This window comes from Colletotrichum acutatum (genome assembly GCF_030867785.1).
Source record: "Colletotrichum acutatum strain CBS 112980 chromosome Unknown BDZ83scaffold_16, whole genome shotgun sequence".
NCBI classification, from domain to species: domain Eukaryota; kingdom Fungi; phylum Ascomycota; class Sordariomycetes; order Glomerellales; family Glomerellaceae; genus Colletotrichum; species Colletotrichum acutatum.
Genome location: NW_026849010.1, coordinates 171172 through 186934, shown reverse-complemented (window position 1 = coordinate 186934; position 15763 = coordinate 171172). Strand labels below are relative to the sequence as shown.

The 15763-nt window shown below is 54.0% G+C and overlaps 4 protein-coding genes across 4 annotated transcripts; all 4 read right to left on the bottom strand.

The window, feature by feature from the left end:
* Nucleotides 1–825: 825 nt before the first annotated feature.
* BDZ83DRAFT_113635 (HECT-domain-containing protein) lies at nt 826–6561 on the bottom strand. The gene is made up of 2 exons (XM_060501110.1): nt 6252–6561; nt 826–6190 (listed from the first exon to the last, which is right to left on the bottom strand). The coding sequence occupies exon 2, from the start codon at nt 6111–6113 to the stop codon at nt 870–872; it is 5244 nt and encodes a 1747-aa protein (XP_060368644.1). The 5' UTR covers nt 6114–6190; nt 6252–6561; the 3' UTR covers nt 826–869.
* Nucleotides 6562–9401: 2840 nt separating this feature from the next.
* Nucleotides 9402–10864, bottom strand: BDZ83DRAFT_748997 (dehydrogenase E1 component; the record flags this gene model as incomplete). The annotated part of the gene is made up of 2 exons (XM_060513705.1): nt 9402–10175; nt 10250–10864. 2 exons carry the CDS (start codon nt 10862–10864, stop codon nt 9402–9404), a joined length of 1389 nt encoding a protein of 462 aa, XP_060368643.1.
* Nucleotides 10865–11852: 988 nt separating this feature from the next.
* On the bottom strand, nt 11853–13878 carry BDZ83DRAFT_113534 (major facilitator superfamily transporter). Its single transcript, XM_060501109.1, has 2 exons — nt 13403–13878; nt 11853–13318 (listed from the first exon to the last, which is right to left on the bottom strand). The coding sequence occupies exons 1-2, from the start codon at nt 13595–13597 to the stop codon at nt 12020–12022; spliced, it is 1494 nt and encodes a 497-aa protein (XP_060368642.1). The 5' UTR covers nt 13598–13878; the 3' UTR covers nt 11853–12019.
* A 625-nt stretch (nt 13879–14503) lies between these two features.
* On the bottom strand, nt 14504–15665 carry BDZ83DRAFT_570240 (aminotransferase class IV; the record flags this gene model as incomplete). The annotated part of the gene is made up of 3 exons (XM_060504282.1): nt 14504–15358; nt 15423–15527; nt 15588–15665. The coding sequence occupies 3 exons, from the start codon at nt 15663–15665 to the stop codon at nt 14504–14506; spliced, it is 1038 nt and encodes a 345-aa protein (XP_060368641.1).
* Between the last annotated feature and the right edge of the window lie 98 nt (nt 15666–15763).

Genomic DNA, 15763 nt, shown 5'->3' with positions numbered 1-15763 from the left:
ACCTTTCTACGAACAAGAGAAGATGAGGAAATTTGGAGACCAGAGGAGGAGGTTGGGAGGGGGACCATGTCGTTTTTTGTCATGTTGTTTCTATAGGCGGCAGAAGGGAAAGGGAAATCTTTGGAGGCGACGTTTTCTGAAGGCCACTTGATCCGAGAGAGGGGATTTTTCGGTATCCATGGGGTGGACAACAAAGCCTTTGTATTGCGCGCAGATAGGGAAGGGGGACATTAGATTCCTGTGATGAAATGAGAGACCTTTTACGCCGTGTAAACTCATTTCCTGATGAACATCTAACAATTCCTCGTGAAAATACGGGGCAAGCTGGCAACGTCTGTAATGCAAGGCGGTAATATCATCGTGATCACGTTTTACACAATACAAGGGACGCGACAATTTTGTCACAAATCAATTTTGACCATTCTATCAACAGGATCCCCTTGGCATGTCATAAACCAGCAGGCTTCAAACGGGTCTGGTCATGGACCCTAGAAACAGTGCCGAAACAGGAGGGAAGTGCCTCGAGGCCATAGCAGGGAGGCAAGCCGAAAAGCACGTCTGACGCCTAACGAACCTGCCATGCAAAGTCGGGTGGAGGGGCTTCTCTTCAATGTGTTGTTACCCTCGCCCTTCAATCCACCTCACCCAAAACTGGTGTTCCCTGACCCAGACCGTTCCCATCCATAAAATCTTTATTGTTGAAAGAAAACCATCGCCCGATGTGCAATGTTTGTTGATGTATTTCATACCACACTCATGTAAATGTGGCGACGTTCGCTGAGATGGCCAACTCGGCCATCAGGTTCGCTATCCGTTTTTTTCTGTTTTGGGTTTCCTGGAACTCGCTGATTCGGTGACAGACACACCGTCTATGACAGGTGGAAAGCTCCCTGGCCTTCCTTGATGGCAGTAGAGAGCTGTTTGCGCATGGCTTCGATATTGGTGTAGTCGGGTAGCTTAAGGTAGTTGACACACGTCATGACACTAGGGAGATAGTCGTCAGACGTGTAGGGGTGTTCACTCGGCTTGCAGACGACCGTGAACATCGGCGTCAAGCTCTTGAATCCTGTTGCCTGTGTTAGCCTTGTCTGCTTGAAACATGTCGAGGAAGTAGAGAGAAACGTACCTCCGATGGGGAGCTTGGGGCTGCCCGTGGTGAATTGCAGGAAATCGCGGCGCTCAGGAGCTGATAGCTCGCTCATCGTCTGCAGCAAGTTCTTAACGGTCTTGCTGTCCATGTTGTAGCCGTGGTCCGCCTTGATCGAGTCCATGAGTGCTAGCGAAAATGTCAGTATATCGTTAGGTGTACACACGGGGAAGTACTTACTTTCGAGAGACCAGTCCTCATCAACCCGGCCAAACAAAGTTACCAGCTCATCGGGAGTAAATGCGCTTAAAGCAGAGTAGGGGAAGACTTGAGAGAAACCGGTGCGGAAGGCGTCAACCTGACGGCGAACGCCAGTGCCCAGGGTCATGTCAATAACACGCTCGAGGTACGAGTCCACATTGTCAATGGTGACCCGAATTTGTCCACCGTTGGGCATCAGCTCGATCTCTGGGAAACCAGGAAGCGTGAAATCCAGGCACAGGTCGTCCAACTTGACACCGTCAATAACAATATCCTCTGTATCGGCGACCTTTTGGGCAGGCGTTCGTGAAGGGTCTTCGTCGATTTCCTTCTTGGCCACGGCGAACTTCTTAATTGTCTTCAGAGACCTGGCTAAGCCGGGATCGACGACCTTAACTGCGCCAAGTGATGGCTTCACGCCAGGTGCCGATGAACCATCTCCAATGCGGAAGAAGGTGGGGTTGAAGTTCAGATCAATGATGCGAGAATCGATCATTGAGCGAGCAACAAACTTGCCGAGGGTTTTAAATAATTGCAGGATACGTTCCCCGTTAGGTGCAATGGCTTCATCGTCGCTGAGTGGCCGAGGGAAGAGTCCACTCGCTCCAGAGATGTACTCTTCCGAGTCGTTCGAATCCATCTCTCTCCATAGCTTAAGCTTTTTCTTAGAGAACTCTCTCGACACCGTTGAGTAGAACTCAAGTGTCGGACCCAAGCCGGTCCCGACTTCCTCAAAGTATTCAACCTCAAGAATGCTCTGAGACGCGCCATACAACTCCATGACTTTCAAGGCCGACTCCAAGATCTTGGATCTTGAAATGCGAACCTTTTGGCGCTGTAAACGACCCAAGAATGGTCTATCGTCGCGGCGATCGCGACGCGAGTCGTCTGCAGAGTGGGCGTTCTGCCAGCGAGTCATCGAGCGGGCATAACCGAATGAGGTCGACTGCAAGAACAAATGCCTGGTTTCAAAGGGAAAGAGGAAAGGGTACAGTCGTGCAAGGTCTTCTACCCAACTTGGCAGACAATTGCTCGCGACGATCAAAGGCTCTTCAAGCTGTCGATTGAGCTTCGCAGTCAACTTGGTGTTGACGAACTGTGATAGGGGCTCAACATTCAGTCGAACGGCATCCTTTTCGCTGTTCTCAACCATGACATCTTCGATGTTGGCGTTCAAGTCGTGAAGGATGTTGAGAAGGCGAAGGATAGAGGCTGTCGAAGGGTGCTTGGCGAGAGATGCCGGAACGTTTCCTTCGCCGTTCTCCTCCGTGCTGGCCTGAGCATTGGAACTGAACGAAAGGGTTTCTGCGGGGGGCGGACCAGGGGCACGTCGGAACTTGATCGGATGCACTGCAGACCAGACGCTTCGGCTGAAGTGCTCGTCAGAGTTGGCGGCCGAGGTGTGGACGGCACGGTAGATTGTAGTCTCGCTCGTAATCACCTTGTCGTCGAGAGTGAATTGGATATGCCAGTCTTGTGGCACAGCTTGAATGGCTGCAGCGTAAGACATCGGCCTCGATGAGGTTGCCGGCGTGGGGGTGCTTTGTGCCGCAGGAGGGGGCGGAAGAGCACTAGAACGAGTAGGCAGAGAACTCTGCGATGGCGTGGGCACTCTGGTCCCATCATCCTTCCGTGCGGTGACCTTTCCACCAGCAGCGATTTCCATATTGACAGCGCCAGGCTCGGGGCCAGGAGATTCGCTCATATCCTCGTCCAAGTCACCTACAATAGCATCCAATGCACTGCTTCCGCCAATCTCTTCGTCGTCAGACAGGTGCTTCTCGTCTGCACACTCGAGGGCATTCTCCAGGTCATCTTCTTCCGGAGGTGGTCTAGACGGCACTGGGCTATCTGCAGCCGACGCCGCGCTACGACGAGTAGATCTTCTCAAAACACCCTTGTCTCTGGTGCTGGAAGAGGTATCGGGAGTGGCCGCAGTCTCCGACTGCGGTGTTGACTTTGACTTGGTCTTGCGAAGAGAACGCGAACCGCTAGGCGTAGGCACACTGGGCGGTGGTGGGATCGGACTTGACCCAGACGCTGCTGACGCGCGCTCCGCAAGTCTAGCTGCCGCATGACTGAGTGGCAAACCAGCAGAGCCTGCCAACGAGGCGAGGGCTCTCGAGAGGTTGTCGGCCCGCCTTGAGGAGCCACGTGGCCGTTCAGAAAGACTGATTCTGGGCCTCAGGTAGTCATCGAGAGACTTGAAAGTGGCGATGGCGTGAATTGAAACCATTATGTTTCTGTATGACTTGGGTATAGATTCGTCATCAGCCACAAGCCTGAGCCGAATCTGCTTCGCAAGCATGGACGCCGCACTACTGCGATTGCCATCGAAGGTATTTTGGTGGACTGTGATGACCTCGAAATGCTCAGATCTACTAAGCAAATCTTGAAGTTTGTGGACCATGACACTAAAGGGGGTCGCAGGTGAATCGGCAGTGGCGGTCTTGGGCTTGGACTTGACGCTGTAGCCCATGAAGACCTGCAAGAAGTCCGCCTGGGCAGTGCGGGCTAAGTCCTCATCGGGATTGCTGAAAACTTCCAAAAGCACTCTTACGAGTCCGGAAGCCAGAAGCTCTGCACTGGTGACACTTTCGAGGACGTCTGCGTCGAAAGACGAGGCCAGCTTCTTGAAGAGCTCTACGCCGTTCTCGGGTGAAAGGTTGCCTGCCGACCTGTTGAGGTAAAAGGCTTCAATCTCTTCAGCAAGATCTGATAAATTAGTGAGAATCTTAGTCGCCTTCTTCTTCATGGCCTTGCCGTGCTTCTCAGTCTCGTGGCTCTCCAGGAACTTCTTGGCCACCTCACGAATCCTGCTTCGCATCGACGGAACGTCTGACAGGAAGTGTTGAGGCGGCCCGTCAAGCGACATTGTTGAGCCACGTGAGCTAACTGGCGACCCAGAAATGTCGTCTGGATGAGGCTCATTCTCATTGTCCTCATCATTCTCCTCGTCATCCGACTCTTCGTGCTCTTCGTCGTCTTCCGACTCTTCATTGTCTGAAGATTGGTCACCAGAGTCTGCCGCGGCCTGCTGCTCTGTGTTGTGCGACTCCTGCGAGCCGGCCGGCTCTGGCGCTGGGGGCGGCGTGTGCTCCTCGATGGCTAATTTGGTGATTTCCGAAATGACGCCTTCACGGTAGAGCTGATACCGGTATACGTCCTCCAAGCGACTAAGAAGAAGTTCTGTGGCTTGGAGCGCCAGCATAACCAGTGAGGGATGGTCCTGTTGAGATAGAATCGAAGCCAGGAAAGAAGCATAAGACACTGTCTTCAGCGCTTCGCTAAGAATCTCCTCGTCGAGGTTTGAAAGCATCTTCAGCTGGGCTGTGAGTACCTTTTGACGAACATTGAGGTTAACTGTGCTCGAAAAAGCGTCGGTCAAGGTCGGGAAAAGAATCAGGGCAAAGCGGCGAACTTCGGCCTTGCAGCTGTCGAGCAGTTCGATTCTCTTATCGTTTGGTGACTTGCGCGTCTTTCCAGCTGCTGTGGAGGAAGGAGTGATGGGTTCTGTTGCGTTCATCTCCACGAAATCGCCGTATGAAGGGTCAGCGTTGCGAGGCAGGCTGGGTAGCAGCTCGCAAATGACGTTGAGCGTCTCAATAATCTGCTCCTTTGGTCGATGGATCAGGGCTTGCATGATGACAACGCTGTCCAACTTGGAGGCAACGTCTTCCGTGCCGCTCGGCGGAGAAACACCGGTAAGGATCTGGTAAAGTGTCTCCACGATGTTGAGCTTGAATAAGTCCGCCGAAAGCTGGGGGCTAGCACGAGCCGTAAAGGCCAGCACCCGCAGGAATTGCGTGTGGATATCAGCTCCAATGAGATTAGTGGTGCCTGGCACAAGCAGCCTCAGGACAGCTTTCAGCAGATCGACACTGACGAGTTCTTCCAGCTTTGCAGACTGGTACTTGAAGCTCTCCACAATGCCGGAGACGCAGATGGAGGCCTTTTCGACCACTCGCTGGTCGCTGCTGCCCAATACGTTGAGAAGTGTGGGCATGACATCTCGAATGACCGGGAAGGAATCCTCGGGGATGTTTCGACAGCAATTTGCAGCCGTAGTGACGGCTGTTCTTTGTGTGCTTGTTGCAAAGAAATCCAAGTAAGATAAGCAGGCGGTCAAGCCACCCTCTCGGACAATGCTGGACGGATACTCTGCAGAGATCTTTTCGAGGGTGCTCAGGGCTTGCTCGGCCAGGTCAATAAAGGAGATCTCGAGCAGCTTTTGGCAGAGCACGGGGACAGCTCCTCCGTAAACGACGTTGGCCACACTGGCGGGCAATGCCTCCATCAAGTTTGCCAGGCAACGGCATGCTAGCAACATGAGTTCGGGATTCTCTTCGCCTGTCATCTCGTTGGGTTGCATTAAAGTCACCAATTCCTTGACGAAAGCATCAGGTGAAAAGTGACCTGACAAGTTGTCCTCGTTGGAAACCAGCAAGATTTCAGACAGCTCTTGCAAGGCGATCAGCTGCACTGATGGGTCATCCTTCTGACGCAGGCTGTTGAGAAGATCTCGCAGGCGAGACGAAATACCCGTCATCATGCCTGTCAAGGCCCGCAAGGTACTTGACAAGCCACCGGGACCTCCAGGACCTCCGAATCCTCCAAAGGGATCATCGTCTACGTCGTCATCGTATCGCTGACCCTCATCATCGTCATCGTTATCGTCACTGTCATCGTCGTCGTGATGTTCGGGAGGAGGCGGTGGGGGCGGGAGAGGAAGAGACTCCTTCTCAGCATCGTCGGTGCCCGTCATTGCGGTGTCGGGATCCGCGTTGTTTGCGGCATTCCGTTTCGTCTTGCGGGAAGAGCTGGATGTGTTGGCGGAGGGATCTGTTTATGTCGAATCAGTACTTTGCTTCAAAGTATCAGACTAGAGGCAAGTCGGGGTTACCTAGGGTGCCGGTGGCAGTCCTCTTGCTTCGGCTACTACTGGATTTGCGGCTTGAAGATGCCGAGGGTGCGGTGTTCTCTGATGCGTTCGCAGGATCGGCGGAAATGCTAACAAGCACAGTCAGCTTTGAAGAATCTCCAGCTCCAGCTCATATAAATCCTTACTCTGGGCTCGACATGGCGACGGTAGATTTGCCCTTTCTTTTGGAGCGAGGCGGGGCAGGTGGCTGAGTAGGGAGCTGAGGCGGTGGAACAGCTTCGGCTACCTTTTGACGCTTTGATCGCCTGGAGGAAGCTGATGCAGACTGCTGTGGTCCAGGAGTAGGGCTGGTAGCTTGTGTTGAAGCCTTTCGTTTCCGCGAGGCTGAGGTCGGAGGGTTTGGAGGGCTGGAGCTCGGTGGTGCAGGGGCGGCCGCTGCGGGATCGGCGCTTGCAGCGGATTGTGTCGATGAAGCCGCGAGACTCGCCGCTTGCCGGGCAGAAGATCTGGTAATTCTGGGAGACATGAGTGACTGGCTTTTAGGAGGCATGCCGACCGAAGAATGGAAGGCGAGAGAACGAAGGTAAGGATCAAGTCAAATGTGCCGAGGCCAAGATGTCGGTGGCCTCATGCGTGTCCGCAACGAACGTCAGATGTGTGCGTGTGTGGTGTATGTGGGTGTAGTGGATGTGGATGTACAGTGTACTAGACACAACGAGAGAGGTAAAGCATGCAATGAATTGCTGGGGTGGTAGAGGGAGGGGTCTGCTAGCACTGGCTCGCAGCTGACCAAGCGAGAGTGACGAGAGTAAGGAAGTGAAGGAGAAAAGAGGAGTAGAGTCGAGGAGGAGATGATCAAGACTCGATGAAGAGAAGGTGAAGGAGCGGTGCGATGCAGCCGTGTTTCAATGGTTGGAAAGCAGGCGTCTCTCTGTGTCTTTTTTTTTTCTTCCTGAGGTGCTCTAGAGGTACGGTGAAAGTGGTGCCTGGCAGGGTGTGTACGGTGCGGTTGCGGTTGCGGTGTAATGAGGTAGGGCGGTCCAGTAGGTATAGTGACCCGACCCGCTTAAGTTCGAGATACCGCCGTTCGGGAACCAAAGGTGAGGTAGCTTCAGGTGGAGGAAGAGGAGGGGAACAAAGGTAGGGCGGATCCCAAGGTCGAAAAGGTGTCCTTTTTTTGTGCCTTTCTTGGACTCGAGGATCAAGAGAGAAAAACGAACATGGTGAAAGTGAAAGAAGCAGCAGTAAGGTAGAGGTAGGTAAACCAGACTGAGAGAAGGTGGCAGGCAGACAGGCAGGCACGAGACGAGTTGGTTGTCGCCGGCAACTACCCCACGACACCTGGAGCTGCTCCTGCCTCTGTGCCTCCCGTGTGCTCCTACTCTTGCTCTCTCACAGGAATATCCTGCGCGTCTGTCGCTCGAGGTTGATTCTTGCTGCTTTCGTTCCTCTTGTGTGTCCTCTTCTTCTTCTTCTTCTTCTTCTTCTTGTTCCTCTTCACTCTCGAGTCTCTCTCTGTGTCGCTCTCATACACACACGAATCACACACGCATGCTCTGTCTCCTTCGACACTCTCCTTTGTCTCCGCGAAGCACAAAACAATGTACGGGAACTCGAAACGAAACACGGCAAATACGGGTGAAATAACAACCACCTACCGCTGGGAAGACGAGGTCGAAGCTAGGGTGGGTGAACCCGAACCGGAAGACGATGTCGTCGGCGTAGACGGGAGGCGCGCGGGGGATCGTGGTCGACTACCGATCTGGAGCGCTGGTTTGCAGAGGCGATTCGTTCTGCCATGGATTACGCCATGAGGCAGGACAACTCGAGGGTTTCTGGCGATTAGGCGTCGTGGTGTCTTGATGTTATCAGCGCCGTCGGGAAATGGCCAACAGATACGATGGCGTTGCGAGGTTGGTCCGAATCAACGGATCAGTCAGGGCGATCTCGTTGCGTTGAGAGTCATCGATATTGATGGCCTGATCTATCCTTCAAATCGAATTATCGTCGTATCGTTATCGTCGTCGTCGTTGCCGTCGCAGGAAAACAGATTCGATGGCGATGTTGAAGTTTGGGGAGATGTATGGAAGGGTTTTGGAACCAGACGAGGTTATGCAGCGCCAAAGCAGCACGGGAGAGGAAGAAGGTGTCGGGTCTGACTGATGGATGCCCTGGGCCGTGGCCGGCGAACGGGACAGACACACCACCCGTTGCTGCTAACAGTTTAACAAGCACCACGCCGCACGCCACACGTACCACGCACACCACGCACAACACGCACAACACGCACAAGGTGTCAAGGACCAGGCCACACTCACACGCCCAACATGCTCCAAGCGGCTCTGATATCGCTGTTCCAGTCCACTTTTTGCTCCAAACGTAGCCACTGGGGGGTAGCGGAGCACTAAGCCCGCCAACTCAACATGAGCAACCACGAGGAGGGAATCCCTGCGGTAAGGCCCATGCTTATGATGCTGCGGATACAGACGTAGGTACTGCGCTCCGTCTTGCCAATACCTTACATTTGATACTAAACAATACGGGGCAGAACTATGTCATGGAACGGTTCCCATCCTGTCACGCCTACCGTCTGGCTCCGTCCCAACCTCGAAGCGCGCCAACGCCAGTCATGGACGTGCCGTCGTCCGTCACCCGTCACAAGCCTCCCTGTTCCATCCGGCCAAGCCTGGCCTGCTAGGTCTTGTCTTCGAATATTCTATCCGTACAGCGTCATTGTAGTAGTGTCTTACCGTGCTGGAACAACGTTTGGCAGCTCGACCCCGCCCTACCCCCACTGACCATCCCCAGTCTCTCAGGTGCTGACCTTGCACTAAGGCACTTACCACAGTACAACCAAAACAGCTTCCCCGTCGCATCAAAGCCGCTCGTCATTACGGAACCACGTCTCCGTTTACGCATCCACACTTTGCCCAGTGCGCTCCAGATTTTGACGGAGCTGATTCAAGTCTGGGTGGAGATCCCACCTCCTCTTGCGCCATCAGGGTCGACCAATACTCCATTTCTAAGCAGCCGAGTCCAGCGAGTCAACAAAGACACCTCACGAAATTCCGATAATAAGTAATATAGGCTTCGCTCGCATCCGCGGCACCGGAGATTCCGCATTAATCATTTCTTCTCTAGCCAGGTAGGTATCATGCAGGGCCCTCTCGTCTATGCCTTTAAGCTATCCTTGCCTCCCTCGAATTCACCAAACTCGTACTCATCAGGGTACTTATCCAGATGCTCACGTAGCTGTGCCATCTGCTGCTTCAGATCTGGCGTCAGTTCCTCATAAACGTCTTCAAACATGCCTCGGATTGGCGGCTTCTTCTCCATCTCGGCCTCTTTGAACGCCTTCAGCACATCCCTTCTAGTCGAGTCTCTGCACTCCTTTTCCTTGGCTTCATCCCACATGCCCTTGGCCTCCATGTACTTGCGCAGACGCGTAATGGGGTTGTCCCGCCTCTTCCAGTCCTCAACCTCGACTCTGGCACGGTAGGCAAACGAGTCATCCGACGTGCTGTGGTGGCTCACCCTGTAAGTCATGGCCTCGATCAAGACGGGGCGGCCTCCGTTCTCAAGCGCCATCTCACGGGCCCTCTTCGTAGCCTCTCTGACGGCCCAGATATCGTTGCCATCTACTCTGATGGTGTCGATGCCGTACCCCAGGCCGCGGCTGGCGATTCCGTCACCTCTGTACTGTTCTAGCGTCGGCGTGGAGATGGCATAGCCGTTGTTTCGGCAGATGAAGATTACGGGACATGATCTTGTAGCCGCGATATTGAGGGCGGCGTGAAAGTCTCCCTCACTCGCCGCACCCTCGCCAAAGTAGGCTGCAACGACTCTCGGCGGTATCGACTGATCTTGCATCCGCTGCATCTTCAGTGCGTATGCTGCTCCCGAAGCTTGCGGAAGCTGTGTTGCCAAAGGTGACGAGATGGTATGCTGTACGGGCAACGTGTTAGCATGTGTATCCTCCAATCCTCTCCAAAGGTGCTGCCTCGGTCTTGGGAACCCACAATATTCAGCTCCTTGCTACCGTAGTGCACCGGCATGTTTCTTCCCCTGCCGGGATCTTTCGAATTGGCAAAAAGCTGATTCATGAAATCCGCCGTTGTAAAGCCCCGCTGCTTAAAGACGCCCTGCTCGCGGTACTGGCAGAAGATGACATCCTCTGGCGTTAGCACGCTCGCGGAGCCAACACTCAGCGCCTCCTCGCCCGCCGAGACCATATAGAAGCTCAGTCTGCCCTGGCGCTGGGCGTCGAACATGATGAGATCCATGACGGAGATGAAGACCATGTCCTTGTAGAGCTTCACGATCTGCGTCTCGTCGAGGTCCGGGACGAAGGCGTCGTCGACAATGGCGCCGTTTTGATCCACGACGCGGTAGGTCGGCACGGCGGGGTAGTCGCCGGGCGTCTCGAACTTGAGGCTGCTCGTGAAGGCGCTCTTTACGGCGCCGGGGAAGGAGACGTGGTTTGCGTTTGGTCTTTGGGAGAGGCTGCTTGCTGCTCGTCGGCTTTGAGGTGTTGCTGCTGCTGATGCTGCTGTCGGTGTTGATGTCGTCTTTCCGGCTCGGGGGAGGGCCAGCCCGCCGAGGGGTGCCCGTCGAAGGATCTTGGAGGTCCTCATCTCTGGTACTTCTCTTTCTTTGGCCCTTTGATCTTTTCGAAAGAAATTCAATTGATGGAAAGAAGATGATCAAAAAGCCTTCCCCCAATTACATGGGAATTTCAAAGGCGAAAGGGAAAGAAGTCAAGAGGGCTCAGAGGGCGCAGAGGGAGAATGCCGAGACAGCAGCTATCCCGAGGAAGACCGTCTATCGTCGGCCGAAGTTGCGACGTCATGGCTGAGCCGACGTAAGCCGTGTACCGATAAGGCAAGTTGGTAGTGGTGACAGCGTGCCCCAAACCCCCTGAAAGCCGTCCCTGAGCTTTCCATCCTTTCCCCGCGCCCCGCGTGGAATCCTATCGATAAGGGAACCGAGCCTTGGACAGGGGTGCTTGTGACCGGACAGCCCATCGACAAGGTTATGGTTTGCTCCGTGCTGGCGTCTAGGGACTGTTTTGTTCCTCCGTAACCGAATCAGAAGCCAGCTTATGACTTTGGTTCTCTGAAGACGGTTTAACACTGCATGAATTCTGGGGACGCGTTTGATGTTGGGTTATGAACGACGATTTTGTTTTTGGTCTTCGTTGTAGATTACGGTGCCTACCTGCGTCGACCTTACCTGACGGTTTAGATGGAGTCTGTACTAGACGGGTCCATGTTTATGGATGTGGTATGCCAGTGCTAACCGATGCTTGGCGGGGTGTCGACGACGACTGATTTATACAGCACAGCTCTTTTGGACAATGAGAGATATATTTACTCGGCGTTGGTCCTGAAATATCAAGTTGCAGTTGTCTAACACGGCAACACTTCCCAAAAGCCTGGGTTAAAGTAAGTCTCATGCTTGAACTGCGAGTTCCTGGTTGAGTTGAAAGTCCTAAGTAACGCCGAGTCTCTAAGCCGATTCTAACCCGAACAACTCAACTTCAGAAACCATCACTCAGAACAGTAAGAGTGGTCCTACAACAACTTATCCAAAGGACCAGCCTGATTATCACTATGCTCTGCTTTGATCATTCTTCTGGAGCATCATCTTCTGGTTCACCCTACTGGACACCATGGGCCCGGTTGCCACACTACAATTGCATAGAAGTCTCATCAAATCAGATTGAAAATTGGATTAGCCCTCGTCGGGGGCAATAACTACATCTCGCTTTACGACAGATGACCAAACGATTAGTAAGTATACCGGAAGTCTTTATTCTCCCCATCAGTCTTATCCTCCCTCTCCTGCTCAAGACCAGCCTGCAACCTATCCTCGGGCACCCCAAACTTTGAATTGCGACGCCTGTTCTCGGCCACGCAGAGAAGGTAGTACACGAGCCCGGACGCGGCCATGAGCGCAAAAGCGAACATCATGGCGCTGATGCCGAGCGGGTACCGCGGCGCCTGGCTCGACAAGAACAGCTGGGGTCCGACAATGTTGCCGACGGCGTAGCACACGGCCACCGTGACGCCCATGAAGCTCTTCTTTGTCGCGCCCGCCGTGTTGGACGAGTTGAGGCTCAGCATAAAGACCCAGGGGACGTTATAGAAACCCATGATGTACACGCACGCCAGGCTAGCGTTTCTGTTCTGGTTGATGTCGAGCGTGTGTACCATCACCGCGCCGACGAGCCCGACGAGCGCGGAGAAGATCCAGAACAGGCAGCGCAGGTTCTGCACGAACATGGAGATTGTGGTGAGGACGACGCCGGCGACCATGGCGACCGCGGCTTGGGGGGTGGCCATGAGGACGGTTTTCGTCTGGCTGAAGCCGTAGCCCGAGATGATGAGCGGGTTGAAGTTTGTGATGCCCGCGTTGGCGACGGCGTAGCCGATGGCGCAGGCCCATACGCACCAGCATTTCGGGTCCTTGACAGCCTCGAGGATCTGCTGCGCGTCGAACTTCTTCTTGACGTCGACGCCCGTCTGGTTCTCGGCGAGGCGGGAGACGACCTGTCTCTTCTCCCGCTCGTCAAAGAACCACGCCTTTTGCGGGGAATCGGGCAGCGCAAAGAGAACCACGAACCCGACGAGGACGGTGACGGCGCCGTAGATGATGAAGATGTACTTCCACGTCGACAGGCTCCCCTTAATATTCCCAATCGCGTAAGACAGAATACCGCCAAACACGCCGGCAAAGGTATTATGCCACAGCGCCGTCCGTAGGGGCTGCTCTTCGCGGCGGTACCACGTCGCGTTGAGGACGAGCATGCAGGGGAGCAGGGCGGCCTCAAAGATGCCGAGCAGGACGCGGATGGCGGCGAGGCCGGCGAAGTTGTGGCAGGCGGACATGAGGCAGATGCAGGCGCCCCATAGGACGAGGCAGGCGCCGATGAATTTTCCGATGGGGAGCTTGGTGATAAGATAGAGGGCCGGGAATTCCATGGCCAGGTAGCCAAAGTAGAAGACGGAGCCGAGCCAGGAGTATTCCTGCCCCTTTAGGTTTGCGTCTTGTCGGAGGCCAAAGATTGCGGCGAAGCCTAGGGCGTTCTATATCTCGGGGACCATGGTTAGCTAAAGAGAGTTCACGGGAGAAGAAAAGAGAGGAGAGGAGTTGAGATTGGGAGGGCTTGCCTTGTCGAGGAACGCGAGGGTCATGCTGATTACGGCGCAGGGGAGGACGACGAGGTCAGTCTTCCACAGGATGCGCCTGTTTTGTGCGGGCGTCGGCGCCAGGGTCTCGTCGTACTGGGAGGTTCCATCTTGTACGTCTTTGACGTCCGTCTGCTCGGTTGCGTCGTGGTCGACGATGGCTGATTTGGGTTCCATTACGGGAAATGGAAGCGCGTTGGAAACCACTTGGCAAGGGAGGTTGGTATTTGCGGAACCGTGTAAGTCGGACCTTATGTGTCGTTGAGGCAAACTCTCAATCAACAAGACAACTCAGTCAGGCTCATTCAAGAGCCAACTTGCTTCTCAAAGGTCAAAAAGAATGAAGCCCAGGTTCAAGATCAAGGCCCAAAGACCAAACATGCTTCCCTGAGTCGGCGGCGGAACCGCAGGTATTTCAATGGCTCAACTCCACATCCCATGTCCCTGACTTCTCGATATCAATGAGAGCTCTGTCCGGATAACACCAATATCGTTTGTCGACATGGAGACGGGCCAGGATAGAACTTGCGATTGACGTTATCATTCTGGGGTATCACGCAATGAGAAGGTGGAGCTTTTGCTCGGTCCCCACCGAGATGATTGATGTCGAGATATCGGTGCAGTCCGAGATGCTGTGCTGACTCGTGCTCCACCGGTGCTCACACTGTTTGTTGAGATCATCGTTCTCGAGTACTGCAGTAGACGCCGTGTTAGCTAATGGGTTGGTATTTGCATCAAGATGTGGCAACGGGAGGCTAGTGATGAAGAGCCTTTTCTAATCATTGGCTTGTTATCAAGTCGCGAGTTTCCCAGCAAAAGGATGAAACTACGCGGGCTCACCATATATCCCTTCTATAGCGGAAGTTGCTTAACATTCAAACCGAGACTTTGGTTTCGCCTACTTCCCTTGAAAGGGAACTTGGCTAGTACTGGGACGGCTGAATATTGATTCAGGGTTTGTTGGCAAAATACACCGTAGCTCAATGTACATTTGGTCGTTTTAAAAGATGGTGTGCTCATTGGCAAATAAATTGGTATCAAGAAGATTCTCAAAGAGCTTCAGAATAGAGCCCCCACGAAGACTCAAAGCTTCGACTTCAGGCTATCAAGCACACTCAAGTCCCGAGCCTGCTCAAGTTCACCCAGAATCGCCTCCCTCGACCTCGCAGTATCCCGCTCAACCTCCGCCGCGTAAAGCTTCTGAATCACCTCCGTCAAAGGCCCCCTCTTCCCGTCCCCAATCACCCTCCCATCAACCTCCGTAACATGAATCTGCGACGGGAACGTGCCCGTACAAAAAGCCTCGTCGGCCCCGTACACCTCCGTCAACGCGAAATCAAGCTCCCGCAACGGGATGCCGGCCGCCCGACAGACGTCAATGGTCTTTTGCCGCGTGATGCCCATCATCTGGTTATCCTTTGTCGGCGCCCACACCTCGTCGCCGCGGACGATGAAAAAGTTGACCGAGTTGCACGTCTTGACGAATCCGTTGAGGTCCAGCATGAGCGCCTCATCGACGCCCATGAAGTTGGCGTGCACGCACGCCTGCACGTCCGTCGCCTTGGAGATGTGGTTCCACTGCTCGTCCTTGACGTCGGGCGGGCCGCGCCGGACCCAGGTCGTTCCCAGGCGCAGGCCGCGCGATTTTGCTGTCGGGTCGACGGCCTTGATCTCAGGGATGATGACAATGAGCGGCAGGCCGACGTTGACGTGCGGGTTCTGGTAGGGCGTTGACTTTAAGCCTCTGCTGACGACCAGACGCATGTGGACGTGAGGCTCGTTTCCCATGTCGTTGGCGTCTAGGGTCTGGTGAAGAAGTGACAGGAGATCTCCTTTTGTCAGTCCCAAGTCCATGTACATTGCCTTTGCAGATTGGAAGAGCCGATTAATGTGCTCCTTGGCAAATTGGACTCGGCCTCTTACAGCACGAATGCCTTCCTACAATGAGAAGTCATCAGATCAGCCTTTGGACCTTTCTATGCCGGCTTGACCCTTTACTTACCCAGATTCCATCGCCTATGAGGAAGTTGGAGTCAAAGACTGAGACCGTTGCTTGCTCTCTGGGGACTAGACGGAATTCGCCAGTGACGCCGTCGCGTATGCCAACCTTGTATCGAGAGTCAGTATTTGTTTCGATTATCAGCTTAAAGACCAAGATATGTCTTACCAAGATAGAAGCATTTTTGGAGTTTAGAACAGCCGTGTGGCTTGTGGCCGGTTGAGGCTTTGGCCGAGATTCGGACATGATGCTTGCGATGCGTTGTGTGTTGCGATTCCGTGTAAGTCGTAAAACATCTATTTGAAAGTCAAGTCTCGAATAAATACCACGCTTTGATGGAACAA

What these genes read in the sequence shown, in the direction of transcription:
- BDZ83DRAFT_113635 (XM_060501110.1), bottom strand. Translation starts at nt 6,113, where the DNA reads ATGACGGGCACCGACGATGCTGAGAAGGAGTCTCTTCCTCTCCCGCCC.
- BDZ83DRAFT_113534 (XM_060501109.1), bottom strand. Translation starts at nt 13,597, where the DNA reads ATGGAACCCAAATCAGCCATCGTCGACCACGACGCAACCGAGCAGACG. An exon ending in CCCTCGCGTTCCTCGACAAG is followed by an intron (nt 13,319 to 13,402) that starts GCAAGCCCTCCC and finishes CCCGAGATATAG; the next exon opens with AACGCCCTAGGCTTCGCCGC.